General features: G+C 37.0%; 1 protein-coding gene across 2 annotated transcripts in view; it reads left to right on the top strand.

The window, feature by feature from the left end:
• Positions 1 to 17,960, top strand: part of RNF130 (ring finger protein 130) — a 188,710-nt gene that overhangs the window by 46,156 nt on the left and 124,594 nt on the right. For both annotated transcript variants that reach the window (XM_064279284.1, XM_010593269.3), the window contains exon 2: positions 5,805 to 5,999. In XM_064279284.1, coding sequence (XP_064135354.1) covers positions 5,805 to 5,999 — 195 coding nt within the window. The remainder of the gene's footprint in view (positions 1 to 5,804; positions 6,000 to 17,960) is intronic.

The following is a 17,960-nucleotide window of genomic DNA, read 5'->3' as shown; positions in this document are numbered from 1 at the left end:
AATCATTAATTTGAGCAAAATTGTTATTGATAAATTTTAATAGTTCATAATTACTACATAGATCTTTTTTTTAATAATTTTTATTGTGCTTTAAGTGAAAGTTTACAAATCAAGTCAGTCTCACACAAAAACCCATATACACTTTGCTACACACTCCCAATTACTCTCCCCGTAATGAGGCAGCCCGCTCTCTCCCTCCACTCTTTCGTGTCCATTTCGCCAATTTCTAACCCCCTCCACCCTCTCATCTCCCCTCCAGGCAGGAGATGCCAACATAGTCTCAAGTGTCCACCTGATCCAAGATGCTCAGTCCTCACCAGCATCCCTCTCCAACCCATTGTCCAGTCCAATCCACGTCTGAAGAGTTGGCTTCAGGAATGGTTCCTATCCTGGGCCAGCAGAAGGTCTGGGGGCCATGACCACTGGAGTCCTTCTGGTCTCAGTCAGACATTAAGTCTGGTCTTATGAGAATTTGGGATCTGCATCCTACTCTCTCCTGCCCCCTCAGGGGTTTTCTGTTGTGTTCCCTGTCGGGGCAGTCATCGGCTGTAGCCGGACACCATCTAGTTCTTCTGGTCTCAGAATAATGTAGTCTCTGGCTCATGTGGCCCTTTCTGTCTCTTGGGCTTGTAATCACCTTGTGTCCTTGGTGTTCTTCATTCTGCTTTAATCCAGGTGGGTTGAGACTCATTGATGCATCTTAGATGGCTGCTTGCTAGCGTTTAAGACCCCAGACACCAGTCTTCAAAGTGGAATGCAGAATGTTTTCTTAATAGATTTTATTATGCCAATTGACTTAGATGTCCCCTGAAACCATGGTCCCCAGACCCTCGCCCCTGCTACGCTGGCCTTCGAAGCATTCAGTTTATTCAGGAAACTTCTTTGCTTTTGGTTTAGTCTAGTTGTGCTGACCTCTCCTGTATTGTGTGCTGTCTTTCCCTTAACCTAAAGTAGTTCTTACCTACTATCTAATTAGTGAATGCTCCTCTCCCACCCACCCTCCCTCCCCTCTCTCGTAAAAACCAAAAGAATGTTTTCTTCTCAGTTTAAAGTATTTCTCAAGTTCTTATAATAGTGGTCTTATACGATATTTGTCCTTTTGCAATTGACTAATTTCACTCAGCATAATTAATGCCTTCCAGGTTTCTCCATGTTATGAAATGTTTCACAGATTCCTCACTGTTCTTTCTTGATGTGTAGTATTCCATTATGTGAATATACCATAAATTATTTATCCATTCATCCATTGATGGGCACCTTGGTTGCGTCCATCCTTTTGCTATTGTAAACAGTGCTGCAGTGAACATGGGTGTGCATGTATCTGTTCGTGTAAAGGCTCTTATTTCTCTAGGATATATTCCAAGGAGTGGGATTGCTGGATCATATGGTAGTTCTATTTCTAGCTTTTTAAGGAAGTGACAAATCGATTTCCAAAGTGGTTGTACCATTTTACATTGCCACCAGCAGTGTATAAGTGTTCCAATCTCTCCACAGCCTCTCCAACATTTATTATTTTGTGTTTTTTGGATTAATGCCAGCCTTGTTGGAGTGAGATGAAATCTCATTGTAGTCTTGATCTGCATTTCTCTAATGGCTAACGATCGTGAACATTTCCTCATATATCTGTTAGCTACCTGAATGTCTTCTTTAGTGAAGTGTCTGTTCATATCTTTTGCCCATTTTTTAATTGAGCTATTTGTCTTTTTGAAGTTGAGTTTTTGCAATATCATGTAGATTTTAGAGATCAGGCGCTGATCAGAAATGTCATAGCTAAAAACTTTTTCCCAGTCTGTAGGTAGTCTTTTTACTCTTTAGGTGAAGCCTTTGGATGAGCATAGGTGTTTGATTTTTAGGAGCTCCCAGTTATCTAGTTTTTCTTCGACATTCTTTGCAATGTTTTGTATGCTGTTTATGCCATGTATTAGGGCTCCTAACGTTGTCCCTATTTTTTCTTCCATGATCTTTATTGTTTTAGATTTTATATTTAGGTCTTTGATCCATTTTGAGTTAGTTTTTGTGTGTGGAGTGACGTATGGGCCTTGTTTTGTTTTTTTTGCAGATGATTATCCAGTTATGCCAGCACCATTTGTTAAAAAGACTGTCTTTCCCCCTTTTAACTGTTTTGGGGCCTTTGTCAAATATCAACTGCTCACATCGTAATTACTACATAAATCTTTTATGCTGTAATATACCTTCACTTAATAAATTGCTTCAAGTATAACTAACTGATGCTAAATTTTGTAGTGCCACTTAATCATACTCAGTTATCAGTCTTCTTGAAAACTTGTTTTAGAGCTGTTAATATTAATTTCATTGTTCTTCTATTTCTTAATCACAGGAAGGAATACCTAGATAAAACGAGCATACTACAGTATTAGGTGATTGTAGAAAGCCCGTATTTTCTTTTTCTAGATATGACTACTACTTCCTTAAACAGCAACTTGCATATCTTATTCATACATATTATTGCATATTATATTCTTATGGTTATTAATGTCAGAGACCTTCTATGGATGACGATCTGGGTAAATTTGGGGGAACGGGAACATTTGTTTGCTCAGAGTCTGTTGAATTTGTTTTGATCATGCATTTTTTCATATAACCTGTTTTTTGTGAGAGGGAACTCCCTTAGGAAAGTTTGTGAGTCCTCCTGCAGTATGTTTGAAATACTTTGCTTTGTGGTTGCACCCTGTTATGAATTGAATTGTGTCCCCCCAAAATGTGTGTTAACTTAGCTGCGTCATAATTTCCAGTATTGTGTGGTTGTCCACCATTTTGTGATCTGATGTAAATCCTAACCTCTATGATGTTAATGAGGCAGGATTAGGCAGTTATATTAATGAGGCAGGATTCAATCTATAGGACTAGGTTGTATCTTGAGTCAGTCTCTTTTGACATATAAAAGAGAGAATTGAGCAGAGAGGACAGGGACCTCTTGGTACCAAGAATGAAGAACCAGGAGGGGAACACATCCTTTGGACCTGGGGTCCCTGCTCTGAGAAGCTCCTAGACCAGGAGAAGATTGATTACAAGGACCTTCCCCAGAATCAAGAGAGAAGAGAAAGCCGTCTCTGGGAGTTGGCACACTGAATTTGGACTTCTAGCCTCCTAGACTGTGAGAGAATAAATTTCTGTTTGTTAAAGCCATCCACTTGTGGTATTTCTGCTCTAGGAGCACTAGTAACTAAGATACACCCTTTGCTATGTTTTTTTTGTTTTGTTTTTTACTCTTAGAACATTGTGAATATTCCTGAACTGCCGTTCTAAGTGGACAGCAACACTGTCTAAAAGGGAACAGGGGAAGAGAATGAAACTTAGGAGTGGAAGCTGTCAGGAGCAGAGGAATATGGAATGGAAGTGTACTGCTGAGTTATGGTTGAATTGCACATTCACCAGGACAGAAAATCTCCAAGGCACCAGACTGAGTCATTAAGACAGGACAGTGTGAACACCAATAAAAGAAAAGAAAAAAGAATTAATTAAAAAAAAAAATTTTAAGCACTCAAGAGTAAAGGAATTTATATTTTTCCACGTATACAACTGTGTGAGATGCAAATTTTATTGCAATCTTTATAAATAAGTAAAAATTGAAGATCAAAATTTGAGTAGCCTGTGACAATTACTGAACTAGTAAACAGTTGATCTAAAATTTGGGCTCTAGCTCTTGCTGATTCTACAGCTATGTTCTTTCCTCTTTACTGCACTATAAATGCGTATGAAACCACAGGGAGGAAGGGATAAGTCACAGAAAAATGAGTGAATGTTTCACAGAAGGCAGGCATACAGATCTCTTTGGATAGTCTTGATTCTGCATTTCCTTTCGGGATTTATGCCACAGTATTTTTTGAAAAATAACAAGTGAAACACTTAAAACCAGTTTTTTGATTGCTCTTTATTTGGATATATGGTACTGGAAGTTTTTCTAAGACAATGAGGTTATCATGACAGACTGCCTAAGTGCTTATGTTTAAAAAAAATTTTTTTTTTTAAGATAGCATAATTATCTGTAAGACATATAACACTGAAAGAAAACAGTCTGTTTCAGGATTTCCTAGTTTCATGATGCCTTGACTGTGTTTTTTAATAGTCAGCTACCAAAATCATGGCATAGGCTTTGAGTTTCCTGTTTAATTTGATAGAGAAAGGGTTGAAATTTCAGAGTGCAAAAATTGTTCAAGGAAAAAGGTGGGTAATAGTTGTAGACAATATCCATTGTGACAAATTGTGAAATTAGTTCTCTCCCATTTACTGTGTGTTATGAGACCTCTGGTAGCAAATATGTTCTCATTGCAGTCCCTCCATGATAACTATAAGAGAAATTTGGGAAAGGTAGTATTTGTGTAGTAATGATAGAGTAATATTTCTCTGAAAGTCTCTGAAGTTAGTGGCATATCTACGTTTTACAGTTTCTTTAAGTAGTGTAAGATTTAGGTCTTTTGCTAAGCGTTGGGCTTCCAGGTGTGTGGAAAGCAAACATTTCCCCACTGGTGCCATCTTTTGTGTATCACAGCTACTCCTCTCTTCTTCATTTTCTTCTAGAGTCACCCTTCTGTGTTCACCTCCCCTCCCTAACACACACTGTCCTGGCAGAGACTGACTTCAGGGGCATTGGGCTCCCCATTCTCCGCCACTATGTACAACAGTCCTCAGACTTACTTTTTGTGACTTCTTTCCCATTCTGGACTGCTCTACCCTTTCATATTGTTAGGGGGTGGCAGAGTGGTAAAAAGAAGCTAGGGGCTACTTTTTAAGATTTGCAAAGGGTGGTGCAGGCCACACTGCAGAAAGAGTCCCTTTACACTGGATCAGGGATGTGACCTGGTAAGGGTGTTAAAATCCCACCCTAATCCTCTTTAACATAAAATTACAGTCACAAAATGGCAGACAACCACACAATACTGGAAATCATGGCCTAACCAAGTTGACACACATTTTGGGGGGACACAGTTCAATCCATGACAGGTACTATAGCTGTGATGACCGTGAATCAAAAATTGAGGAGCTTGGCCAAATTCAAGTGTACTTACTGGTATTTGAAACAAACTGTCCAGGAAATTTACAACAATGACTGTGTGATTTGTAGTTCCAAGGGATGGCCTCGGTGTTTTCATGTATCCCTTTAGACAGGTAGATAAAGTAAGTTAATATTTATCTTAATGTTGAGTTGTAGAGTAATTTTTACCAATAAATATAGAGAAGTAGTATATTTATTCTAGCTTAATATTATCTTCACTGTTTAAACTTTCAAATACAAGCCAAAACTGAAATTTCCTCAGTTCTGTAGATACTAATTAAGGAATTTGTTCAAGCAAGAATGAATTTCAACGAGACCAGTTGGTAACTGAACCAAGGGTTTCTGTGGCTTTCTCATTTACCCCAGGGAGCGGGGAGGTTCTAAGTGCAAATGAAGGAGCAGATGTTAGGGTTAGGGTATAGAACTAGGGTCCTAGTTTTTTTCTTTCTGGCTTTGCCTTTTCTTCACCAACCTACACTGGATATTATCAGCCCTTTTTTTGTGTGTGTGTCAACCTGTAAAGTTAAGAGACTTTCATTGTTTTAATTTGCATCACAGGTTGCATTTTAGTGGAGTGGCTCTTTGTACACATCTTGATTCAGACTCATTGTTCTGTTGTTTGTGGACATATTCATAGCTCTGCTGGCAGCAAGGCTTTTGAAGTGCTTTAGAGCTATAAATTATTCAGAGAACAGTTGAGCACTTTGATAAAGACTTGAGCAGTTTTATTATTTTTCTTTACTCAGGAAAAAATTAATCTTTCTGTGTGTGTTTTTCCTTTTCTGTTTAGTTGCTGATCATCTGGGCTGTGATCCTCAAACACGGTTCTTTGTTCCTCCTAATATCAAACAGTGGATTGCCTTGCTGCAGAGGGGAAATTGTACATTTAAAGAGAAAATATCACGGGCTGCTTTCCACAATGCAGTTGCTGTAGTCATCTACAATAATAAATCCAAAGAGGAACCAGTCACCATGACTCATCCAGGTAAACAAAAAGAAGGGGCTGTAGATTTTTTCTCCTAAAAGTTATTTCTATAGAGGTAGGTGTTCTACCTCTGCTGAAATCATACAATTTTCAATGTAATCCTGTGACTCTATTTATTTTTGACATTTCCACCTGTTTGTTGAGATGCATATATTTTTCCTTTAGTTGAATTATCTTTTTTTTTCTCAAGTAATGACTGAGAGTCTGTAAAACATGTATTTGTTAAGTAACTGGCTATGATTGAATCCTTAAGTCTTTTGTATTGTCTACATTTTGCTTGATAACTCTGAAAAACAAAGTATTCAATTTAGAATCATTCGCCCAGATTATGTCATGGGTTATCAAGGATTGCTTGTTTGGGAAGGATTCTTTTGACCTTATCAGGATTAATGTTGCAACTGACTTAGTAATTAATATAATTTCAGTAGTAACAATATTTCTTCATTTCTTGTGGAAGCATTTAAGATATTTCTAATGTTACTGTTTTAATAATAATAGTGGCAATTTATTGAGCACTTACTATATGTCAGGTACTGTGCTACAAGCAGTTTTTCTGTTTATTAGGCAGCCCTCGCAATACCCATTGTCTTAGTTATCTAGTGCTCCTATAACGAAAATACCATCAGTGGGTGGCTTTAACAAATAGAAAATTATGTTCTCACAGTGTAGGAGGCTAGAAATTTGAATTCAGGGTGCCAGCTCTAAGGCAAGACTTTCTCTGTTGGCTCTGGAGGAAAGTTCTTGTCTCTTTTTAGCCTCTGCTCCTGGGTGATCTTCATGTGGCTTGGCATCTCTCTTCTCCTATCTCTCCTTTCTAGCTTGCTTGTTTAATATCTTATGTTTTTCAAAGGAGAATGACTCAAGACACATCCTACACAAATCCTGCCTCATTAACAGAACAAAGACAACACATTCCCAAATGGGATTATAACCCCAGGCATTAAGGATAGAACTTGCAGCCCATTTCTGGGGTCACGATTCAGTCCCTGACACCTGTGTATGTACGGTGTAGGTACTGTCCCCATTTTTCAGGCCAGGAGACCGAAGCAGGTAAAGTCTAGCACAAAAAAGGGACAGAACCAGATTTGCTGATGTTGTTTCAGTTTTATTAGACTGTCTCTTTAAGGTGAAACCTAGTGAAAGTATATTTCCACATTCGTAAAGATTTTAGAGTCTAGTGACTTATTTAAAGAATTAACTTTTAATCACATAATCAGTTTTTAGACAGTTATTTTTCAAAGACTTGTTCACCCTAATTAAGGGTCATTGATAATTTTTGTGTGTATCTTGACAGAATAATGAAGATGGATTTAAATTGTATTGCTGTGACTTGTTTTCTTCCTTTCAAATTAAGCCTTTTAGAACTAAAATATATATTTTTCTAATTGTAACAGTAACTAACACATGCTCATTGTAGAAACATTGAAAGTAGAAAAAGCACATAGAAGCAAATAGAAAGAATGTGTGATTTTCATGACTCAGAGATCACTTGAGTCTTGGAACTTCTAATTTCTTCACGTGAACCAAAAGTAAATTAAGGGGCAGTCTAATTTATCCGGACATCCATGTGGGAACATGGCATTCAAGACAGTGATTTTCAGCTTAGGCCTCCAAGCAGGTGCCAGCTTGCTCTCCTTAGTTGTCTTAGAGGGAAGGAAAATGATTTGAAATTTTGGACCCACAATAGCTTATCTTCATTCCAGACTGATTTCTTCTTTCCTTGAAACATAAGAAAAACGGAGAAAGGAGAAATTCAGTCAGGCAAAATGTATGTCTTTTTTTTCCAGCGATGTTTCTTTACAAACACAAAACTACACAGAGGTAGCTAGAATGAGAATATTTTAATTAGGCACGAAAAGATCTGGGGATTATAAGAGGGGAATGGAAATCTTTCTAATTTTTTAAAAATGATTCTTGTTTTAAAAAGGAAGACAAACTCAAATTAATGCAGCATTTCCCATCTGTGTTCCTTAAAACGTTATTCAGATATGATTATAGATGGCCCTTATGGAGGAAAAAAGGTTAAATGGTAAAATAAGTTTAGAAAATGCTTGAAATGTATTTAGCGTTCCACCTCGAACCATGTGAGAGCCAATGGCTAGATTTTATGTGCTGCACAATTATTCACAGCCTCTTTCTATAGGGTCACTATGACTTGGAATCAACTCCACAGCAATGGGTTTGGCTTGGTTTTTGGTTCTATCCTTATCTAGACCCTTGTTGCTCTTGCACATGTTTATGGAAGACATGTACACAAATATTGGCAACACCTGTGCATCCATCACAGGAAAATGGATTAATTGTAGCATATTTATACAGCAATTAACTGTAAATAAATTAAAACTATGTATATTTGTATGAACGAACCCCAAAAACATAATAATGAACAAAAAAGTAAGTTGTAGAAGAATATGTATGTGCAGATACCATTTGAATAAAGTTAAAAAATGTAAAACAGTTGGTACTTTATGAACACATACACATATAAATAAAAACATACATGAGCTTAATAAATCCAAATTGAGGATAATGCTTCCCTGTGGAGAAGGAAGAAAGAGAATAAATCAGGGAGAAAGTAATGAGCTTTGAACATACAGGAATGTTTTCTTTTTTAAGCTGAGTTTTGGATACACAGGTGTTCGTTATATTTTTATAATTTTTTGTTATCTGAAATATTTCAAAATAAGAATCATAAGGAAGAAAAAACTGTAAAAGATTTATAAGGTAGGATTAAAACATGATGGAGAGAGAGCTGTGGCACGTCTATGACCAAGTGAAGAAATCAGCAAACCCTCTTCCCAAAAAGCAAGTATAAAACTGGGCAGAATTGACAAAAGCAACCATTTCAGCATTCTGGAAATCAGTCAGAGACATACAGCAATCTGAGACACGTTTGTGCTATGAAAAACTGCCGAACTTCGGGCAAGAACGATGGGAAGCTGGAGTGTTTGGCCTGGGACTGCTCCCCATGATCCCCAAGCCTTGCTCTGTGAAGGTTCTGCCAGAGTGGGGTAGGTCTCAAGGATCCCAGGAGCTTACTCTGCAGTGGTAGAAAAGGAGCTCTCTTTATTTGGAGTGTGGGTGACACGTCCTGTGTCATTGTCTGTGGAGGTGACTTCACAGAGATACACAAGCAGAGGAGAGCAGAGGCTTGACCCAACTAGGCTGAGGTTGAGAATAACATATTCCTGTCTAAGACCACATGCACAGTGGAGACCAGAGAGGCTCAAGCTATTCAGACACTCCCGGCTGACCCTGGAACTGTGTGTATGCACATAGGAGACTTGAAAGGGACTTGGTGAAAATACATCACTGGGCAGAATTGACAGTGGCCTCAACTTTGAGTACTTCAGCCACACACAGATCTATCAGCAGACAATAGAAGCTTTACTGGATTGAAATGTTTTGAGCACAACCTGTGGCCAACCATTGGCTGATGACTAATCTCTATGCAGACACATTGACAACCCCTGGGAAGCCAGTCTTAAAAAGAAGAAAAAGAAAAATAAAAAAATAAACTGAGCAGCAACAAAAGTGGCTGCACACCACAGGGGAGACAGAAATCAGAGATTTAACCCAGGCATGTTACTAAACAAAACAAGCCAATAGACAAGGTGACAACAATAACCTTAAGGGGAAAACATCAGAATCCAGATTTGCTGCCATATAGTGTCTAAAATGTCCAATTTTCAACAAAAGATTATAAGACATGCAAGGAAATTGGAAAATGTCTCATACTCAAGGGTAAAAACAAATACAGAAGCTGTCTCTGAGTGTCCCCAGATACTGGATTTAGCAGAGTTTTCAAAGTTTTCAAAGCAACTAATATAAACATGTTCAAAGAACTAAAGGAAACTATATTTAAAAAATTGAAGGAAAGTATGACAACAATGAATGGCAACAATGAATCAACAGATATTCTCAATAAAGCATATAAAAACTATTAAAAAGAACCGAGTGGAAATTTGTGGAATTGTAGAGCACAAAACCTGAAATACTAGAGGGCCTCAATAGAAGATTCAAAATGGTAGAAGACTCAGTGAACTCAAAGATAGATCCATAGATCTGTATAGATCTTCATATCCAACCTGAAGAGCAAGTTTAAAAAACAATTTAAAAATGAACAAAACCTCAGAGATCTGTGGGATACTGTCAAACATACCACCGTATACGTATGTAATGGGAGTCCCAGAATGAGAGGAGAGAGAGAGAAAGCAGAAAAAAATATTTGAAGAAATAGTGGCTGAAAAGTTCCCGAATGTGATGACAACATTAAATTAAGTTTAAAGAAGGCCAAGTAGAATAAATACAAAGAGATCCACATCTGGGCCCATCCATTATAGTCAAACTGTTGAAAGGCAAAGACAAAGAAAAAATCTTGAAAGCAGAAAAAAAAATTCATCATGCACAGGAGAGCATCAATATGGTTAATAGCTGAATTCTCATCAATACTAGTATAGGACAGAAATCATTGGAATGACATATTTAAAGTGCTAAAAGAAAAAACTGTCATTAAGAATTCTGTATTGAGTAAAACTATCCTTCAAAAGTGAGGGCGAAATAAAGACATTCCCAGATAAGCAAAGTCTGAGAGAATGTAGTGGTAGCAGAGCTGCCTTACGAGAAATACTGAAGAATGTCTTCAGCTGAAAGGAAGTGACAGTAGGTGGTAATATGAATCTACAGGAAGAAGTGAAGACCACCAGAAGTGGTAAATGTGTTGTCATTAGTTGCCATCAAGTTGGCTGTGACTCCTGGCAGCCTTATGTATAACAGAATAAACATTGCCTGGTCTCGTGCAGGTAGATATGTAGGTTAATATAAAAGATTGTACCAATACATTTTTTTCTCATTTCTTATCTTCTTTAAACAAGTTAGGATTAGATAAAACAGTGTAGTAGCATGACAGTATTGTTGGGTTTATAACATGTATAGGTGTGGTATGTCTGACAGTAAAAACACAAAAGAGGGTAAGGGAATGGACCTGTGTTGCAACAGTTTCTGTGTCTTCCTGTACTTAAGGTGTTATTAACCTGAAGTAAACTGTGATAAATTTAGGTGTGTATTGTAATCCCTGGAGCAACCATTAAGAACATAATTAAAAAAAAAAAAAAAGTACAATTAAGAAAACAACAAAGGCATACTAAAGCCATAAAATCCTCAGAAGAACAAACAGGAACAACACTGTTAGGCCTAGCTTTCCACAGTGGATTATCTTATAAAACAATAGCACAAAAGGCAAAAAACAAAATAAATGAGATCTCATAAATTAAAAACTTTGTCCATCAAAAGACTTTACCAAAAAAGCAAAAAGACAAGCTACCAACTGGGAGAGTATCTTTGGAAACCATATACCTAACAACCAAAATGTATATAAAACTTCGACAACAACAAAAAGGCAAATAACCCAATCATAAAATGGGCAAAGGCCTTGAATAGATGTTTCACCAAAGAAGACATTCAGATGGCCACCAAACTCATGAAAAGATGTGCAGTGTCATTAGCTGTCAGAGAGATGCAAATCAAAAGCATGGTGAGATACCATTTCATTCCTACTAGAATGAGTAATACTTAAAAAAACAGAACAAAATAACCAGTGTTGGTGAGGATGTGGGGAAATTGGAACCCTTATCCACTGCTGGTGGGAATGCAAAATGGCAAAGCCATTGTGGAAAGCAGTGTGGCAGTTCCTAAAAAAACTAAAAATAGAACTACCATACAACCCAGCAATTCCACTCCTAGGTATATACCCAAAAGACTTGAAAGTAGAGACTCAAAAAGAGACTTGTACACCAGTGTTTGTTGCACTGCTATTGACAAAAGCCAAAAGGTGGAAACAAATGCCCATCAGAGGATGAATGGATAAACAACGTACGGTACATATATACAATGAATACTACTCAGCTAGTAAGAGAAATGAAGTCTCGATATATGCTACAGTCTGGATGGAACTTGAGGACATTGTGCTGAGCGAAATAGGCCAATCACAAAAGGACAAATATCATATGACCTCACTTATATAAAAAGACAAGAAAGGGCAAATGTATAGAGACCAGAGTTTATTAGTAATTACCAGAGGTGGGAGGGAAGGGGAAAAGGATAGTTAACAGTGATGAAAAAATCACACCGATTAAGGTTAGAGTTGCGCAGCCGATTATTATAATTGCTGTCAATAAATTGTACACCTGTAAAAAGTTGAATTAGCAGAAGTTGTGTCATATATTTACAACAACGGCAAAAAAAAAAAAGTAGCTACTGAGGCTGCTAACGTATGATGAAACACCTCATGGGCTGGTTCCATGGAGTATTCCAGTTAATTGGCCTAATAACGTGCTTAGTGCTTCTGTTCTACCTCCTAGTTTGTTGTGTAGTGTCTGGGGTTTTGAAAGCGTACAAGTGGCCATCCAAGGCTCAACAATTGGTCTGTATTCACCAGGAGCAACAGAGGCAGGAGAGTCTGGAATAGGAGGGGAGGATATGGAATGTGTGGCTGATTGCCTCATGAACAACTGCCTCCTTTGCCATGAGACCAGAAGAACCGGATCGTTCCCGGCTACCATTACCGAATATTTTGATTAAAGATTCCATAGAAGAGTTCTGATCAAAAGGGAAAAAATGCAGAACAGAAGTTAAAATTCACACGGACTCTAGGCTTTCTAGAGCCATGGAGGATGGATAAACTTCTGAAACTAATGTCCTGAGATAATCTTTAAACTTTAAACCAAAAATATTTCCTGAACTCATCTTAAAATCAAACAGTAGTTTAGCTTAACTAGTAAAAAAGGTCTGCCTTGAGCATTATGCTCTTTTGAGAACTATTTATATGAGATCAGATTGACAACAGGAACTCAAAAGATTAGACAGGAAACTTAGGGGGCAGTGAGTTTGTTAATGAGGAAGGGACAGCTCAGAAAAGTGGGATGAGAATGTTGACAAAACTTGAAGAATGTAATTGATGTCACTAAATTGTACATGTAGAAACTGTTGAATTGGTTTATGTTTTGCTGTATATATTCTCAACAAAAACAAAATTAAAAAATGGAAAAAAAATCAGCGAAGGAACTTAAATGGTGCACTAAAAATATATGTATAATGCAAAAGAAGGCAATCAAAGGGGAACAGAAGAATAAAAAGGACAGGAGACATGGAAAACAAAAAGCAAAATGGCAAATGTAAATCCAACCGTAACTATAATTGTATTGCATGTTCTAAACATCCCAGTCAGAAGGCAGAGATTGTTAGACTGGATATAAAAGCAAGATCCAACTATGAAATTCAAAGACAAAAATAGGTTTAAAATAAAGAATGGAAAAAGATAAACCATGTAAACAGTAGCCAAGAATGAGCTAGAGTAGCTATATTAATAACAGGCAAAATAAATTTAAAGACAAGAAATATTATTAGAGAGGGACATTTCATAATGGTAAAAGGGTCACATATATCAGACACAAAAAGTATATGAAGCAAAAAGTGACAGAATTGGAAGAAAAAAGAGACACTTCAACAGCTACAGTTGCAGATGTCAGTACCCTGCTCTTAACTGATAAAAACAACTAAGTAGAAAATTAACAAGGATATGGAAGACTTGAAAAGAAATATCAGCCAACTCGACCTAATCAACATTATGTAGAACATTCCATCCAACAACTGCAGAATACACATTTGTTTCAATTGAACATGCAACATTCTCCAGGATAGATCACATGCCAGAGAATAAAATGAGTCTGAATAAATTTGAAGAGATTGGAATCATACAAAGTATGTTCTCCAACCACAATGGAATTTGTTATAAAAATCAGTAAAGAAGTCTGGGAAATCCCCACGTATTTGAAATTAAGCAGCACACTTCTAAATTCTTGGAGCAAAGGAAAAAAATCACAAGGACATTTAAAAAATATTTTGAACTGAATGAAAATGAGAAAACAGCATTATCAGAATTTGTGGGATGCCACTAAAGCAGTACTCAGAGAAAAATGTATAACTTTAAATATTTAAATCCGAAAACAAAGGTTTCAAGTCAGTAACCTAAGCTTTCACCTTAAGAAATTAGGAAGAGTAAACTAAGCTCCCCCAAAATCATAACAACAACAACAAAAATACAGATGAGAGGAGAAGCCAAAGAAACAGAAACTAATAGGAAAAAAAAAGTTGGGTTTTGGAAAGATGTAACAAAATTGACAAACCAGGGTTCGGGTTTAGTTAGACTGTCCAAAAAAAAAGACAGAGAAGCCATAAATTTACTGAAATCACAAATAAAAGAGGGGGGACTTGGGGATATCACTACTGAATCTATAGAAATTAAAAGGATTTTAAAGGAATATTGTAAACGATTTTATGCCAACTGTCACCCCACCCCCGCCCCCCATGCTTGATGACTCTTTAGGAGGACTCAAAGATATGATTTATTACTGTGAAAGGATACAGAGCAAAATCAGTAAATGAAAAAGGTGTACGGAGTGAAGTCTGAGGAAAATAGGCATGACCCTTCAGAGTCCCCTTCCAGTGGAATCATGCGGGACTTGCTTAATTCCCCCAGCATTGGACTGTGACAACACGTGTGAAATACAGGCAACCAGGGAAGCTCATTAGAGACTCAGGGCCCTTGATTTTTATTGTTAACACAGACCTGCTGTGTTAACTCCTTTCTGCATACCAACAAATTTGACAATTTGGATAAATTAGTGACTTCCTAAAAAGATACAAATTTGCAAAATTGACTCAAAGGAGTAGAAAATCTGTTTAAACCTAGAGAACAAGTAAAAAAATTGAATTAGTAATTAAAATTTTTTCCTAAAGAGAAATTTAACCCCAGATAGCATCACTGGTGAAGTCCATCAAATATTTAAGAAAAAATTATGCCATTTCTTTACAAACCATTTCAGAAAATAGAGAAAGAGAACATTTCCCAATTTACTGTATTTTTATACAAATAACATGAGTATTATATGTTTTTTGTCAATCTCGCACCCCCCCAGTGCTATTTTTGTAAGTGCACTATGCCCTGTGTTATATGTGTGGGTGCATTATTTACGTGGGTATGTTATTTGTGAAAAAGTACGGTAGTCTTTGAGGCCAGCATTACCCTGATATCAAAGCCAAACAAAGATACACAAGAAAGCTGCATAGCAATATCTCGCATGAACAAAGATACAAAAATCCTTTAACAAATATTAGCAAATACAATCCGGCAGTATGTAAAATGGATTATACCCATGACCAAGGGGGATTTATCCCAGGAAGCCAAGGTTGTTTTAACATCTGAAAATCAATTAATAGGATAAATGACAAAGACCACATCATCATTTCAATAGATGCAGAAAAAGCATCGGACAAAGTCCAATACCCATTCATGATTTAAAAAAAAAAAAGAAACTCAAGGAATAAAAGGAAACATATTCAACCTGATAAAGGGCATCTGTGAAAATTTCACATCATACTTAATCAGGAAAGAGTAACTGCTTTCTCCCTAAGATCAGGAACTAGCCAAAGGTATCCTACTCACCCCTTCTATTCAGCATTGTACTTGAGGTGTTAGCAGTTGCAAGCAGGCAAGAAAAATAAATGGCATCTAGATTGGAAAGGAAGAAATAATATGGTCCTTATCCACAGATTATGTTACGTAGAAGAATCTGATGAAGTCTAAAAAAAGCTAGTAGAGTTACTAGTAAGTGAGTTTAGAAAGGATGCAGGACACAAGATCATTATACAAAAACCAGCTGTATTTCTATACACTAGCAATGAGCATTCTAAAAATGAAATTAAGAAAACAATTTCATTCACAATAACATCAAAAAGAATAAAACACTTAAGGGTAAATATAAGGGGTCATTTTAACAGAAGTGCACAAAACTTGTACACCGAAAACCACAGACGTTGCTGAAATTAAAAAAGATCCAGATTAATGGTGAGTCATTTAATATTCATGGATTGGAGTGAGTGCTCATGCATTGCAATTAAGAATGTGAAATGGTACCACAAATTTGGAAACAGTTTGCCAGTTTCTTAAATAGTTAGACAGTTCAGCTCCTAAGAATCTACCCAAGAGAAATGAAAGCAAGTGTCTACACGAAGACATAGGCACAAATGTTCATAGCAGTGTTATTCATAATAGCCAAACAGTGGAAACACCCCACATGTCTGTCAGCTGTTGAATGGATAAACAAAATGTGGTTTATGTCCTTAAAATTAAATAGAATTTACTGATACATGCTACAATATGGATGAACCTCAAAAACATCATGGTAAGTGAAAGAAGCTAGAAAAAAGGCTGCATATTCTATGAGTCCATGTATGTGAAAGTTAAATTTCTAGAGACAGAAAGTAGCTTAGTGGATGTGTAGGGCTGTGACTGGGCATGGAGATTAACTGCAAATAGGCATAGGGGAGCTTTTAAGGGTGATGGAGATGTTTAAATCTGAGTTGTGCTGATAATTGTACATCCCTGTACATTTACTAAAATAATTGAACTGTACACTTAGAAAAGATGAACTTTATGACATGTAAATGATACCTCATTAAAGCTGTTTTTTAAAAATGTAATGCAGACCAAAATTCAGAAAAACACAAAAATAATATTCCTAAACTGGAACAGTTTTGAGTTGCACACCTTTAAGTATTCAGAGTAGAAATTAAAATACTGTATAAGGATAGAATGGTATAAAAAAGGTGGGCAAGAAAAATGTAAAATAAACACACTTAGCTTTAAAATTAGTAGAGATATGGTCCATCAAATTAGGATTCTCCAGAGGAACAGAGCCAGTAGATATGGATACGAAAATACATAAAAATTTATTTAAAAGAATTGGCTTACATGATTGAGGTAAGTGTGAAATTTGTAGAGTGAACCAGCAGGCTGGAAACTTGGGCAGTAATTAATGGTGCAGTTTTGGGGCCGAATTCCTTATTTTTGGGGAAACGTCAGTTTTTGCTTTTATGGTTTTGCACTGATTGGATGAGGCCCACCACGTTACTGAGAGTAATCTCCTTGTTTAGGGTCGGAGAGATGGTGGTCAGAGAAAGATTCATTTCAGTCCAGCTGAGCTGTACTACATGGAATCCTGCTACTCCCTTCAAATAGGGTGAAGTGCAGGGTCAGTAGTACAGATTTAGCATACTCATCATCAGAAGCCTTCTCTGGCTCTCACCTTTTCAGACAGGCATTGCTTGACTTGACTCTTACAATTTTCTGTGCCATATAGCACTCTGCTTTTAGGTTTTTATTTGTATTCTAGAGAAAATCTTTATTCATTGAGAGCCCCTGCCTTCCTAACTCATTCATGTGCTTATTGCTGCAGGCTCCCTCCACAAATACCCTTCTCACCTGCAGGGCAGGACTATGGAGTCTTAGGCCCTTGCATCAAAATCACTTGTGGTGCTTTTAAGGCATACTGATTCCAGGAGTTTTGCCCTCCCCTTTTCCTGTGTCAGTTCTCCTCTCCCTTTTATTAAAAGAACTTTGGATTAGTATCTCTCTGTGCTAGGCGTTGTAATGTGAGCTGTCAGAAATAAAGAAATCTGATCACTGCCCTCAGTGAGTTTACAGTCCAAGGCCCTGCATTCTTCAGAGCCCCTTTTTGTACCTCTCTGACAGTATCACCCTTTTATATTATCATTATTCACATGCTTGCCTGGCAGTAGGGAAAGGACTACCAGCTTCTTTAACTTAAAGTTTGTATCTTACTCATCCTTCTGTTCTCTGCAGAGGTGAGTAAAATGCTTTGAACAAAATAATTATGTGTTGCATTAAAATGATTTCATTAAGATTTGTTATTAAGCTTTTCTTCCCATTTAAGTAAATATAACTAAAATTTTCCCGTTTTTAAGCATATACATTTTGTTTCCTTTGTCAGTGGTGTTTCAGGAGTTTGGTCCTGCTTTTCCAGTGAATGCCCTTCATTTGGTGACCGAAGGACATCTTCCCCCTGCAGTGTCCATGACATCATTGGGAGGAAAGGCTGCTTC

This window comes from Loxodonta africana, chromosome 2 (assembly GCF_030014295.1).
Source record: "Loxodonta africana isolate mLoxAfr1 chromosome 2, mLoxAfr1.hap2, whole genome shotgun sequence".
Lineage (NCBI taxonomy): Eukaryota > Metazoa > Chordata > Mammalia > Proboscidea > Elephantidae > Loxodonta > Loxodonta africana.
Note: the sequence above shows the minus strand (reverse complement) of the source record. Positions and strands in the feature narration are given on the sequence as shown.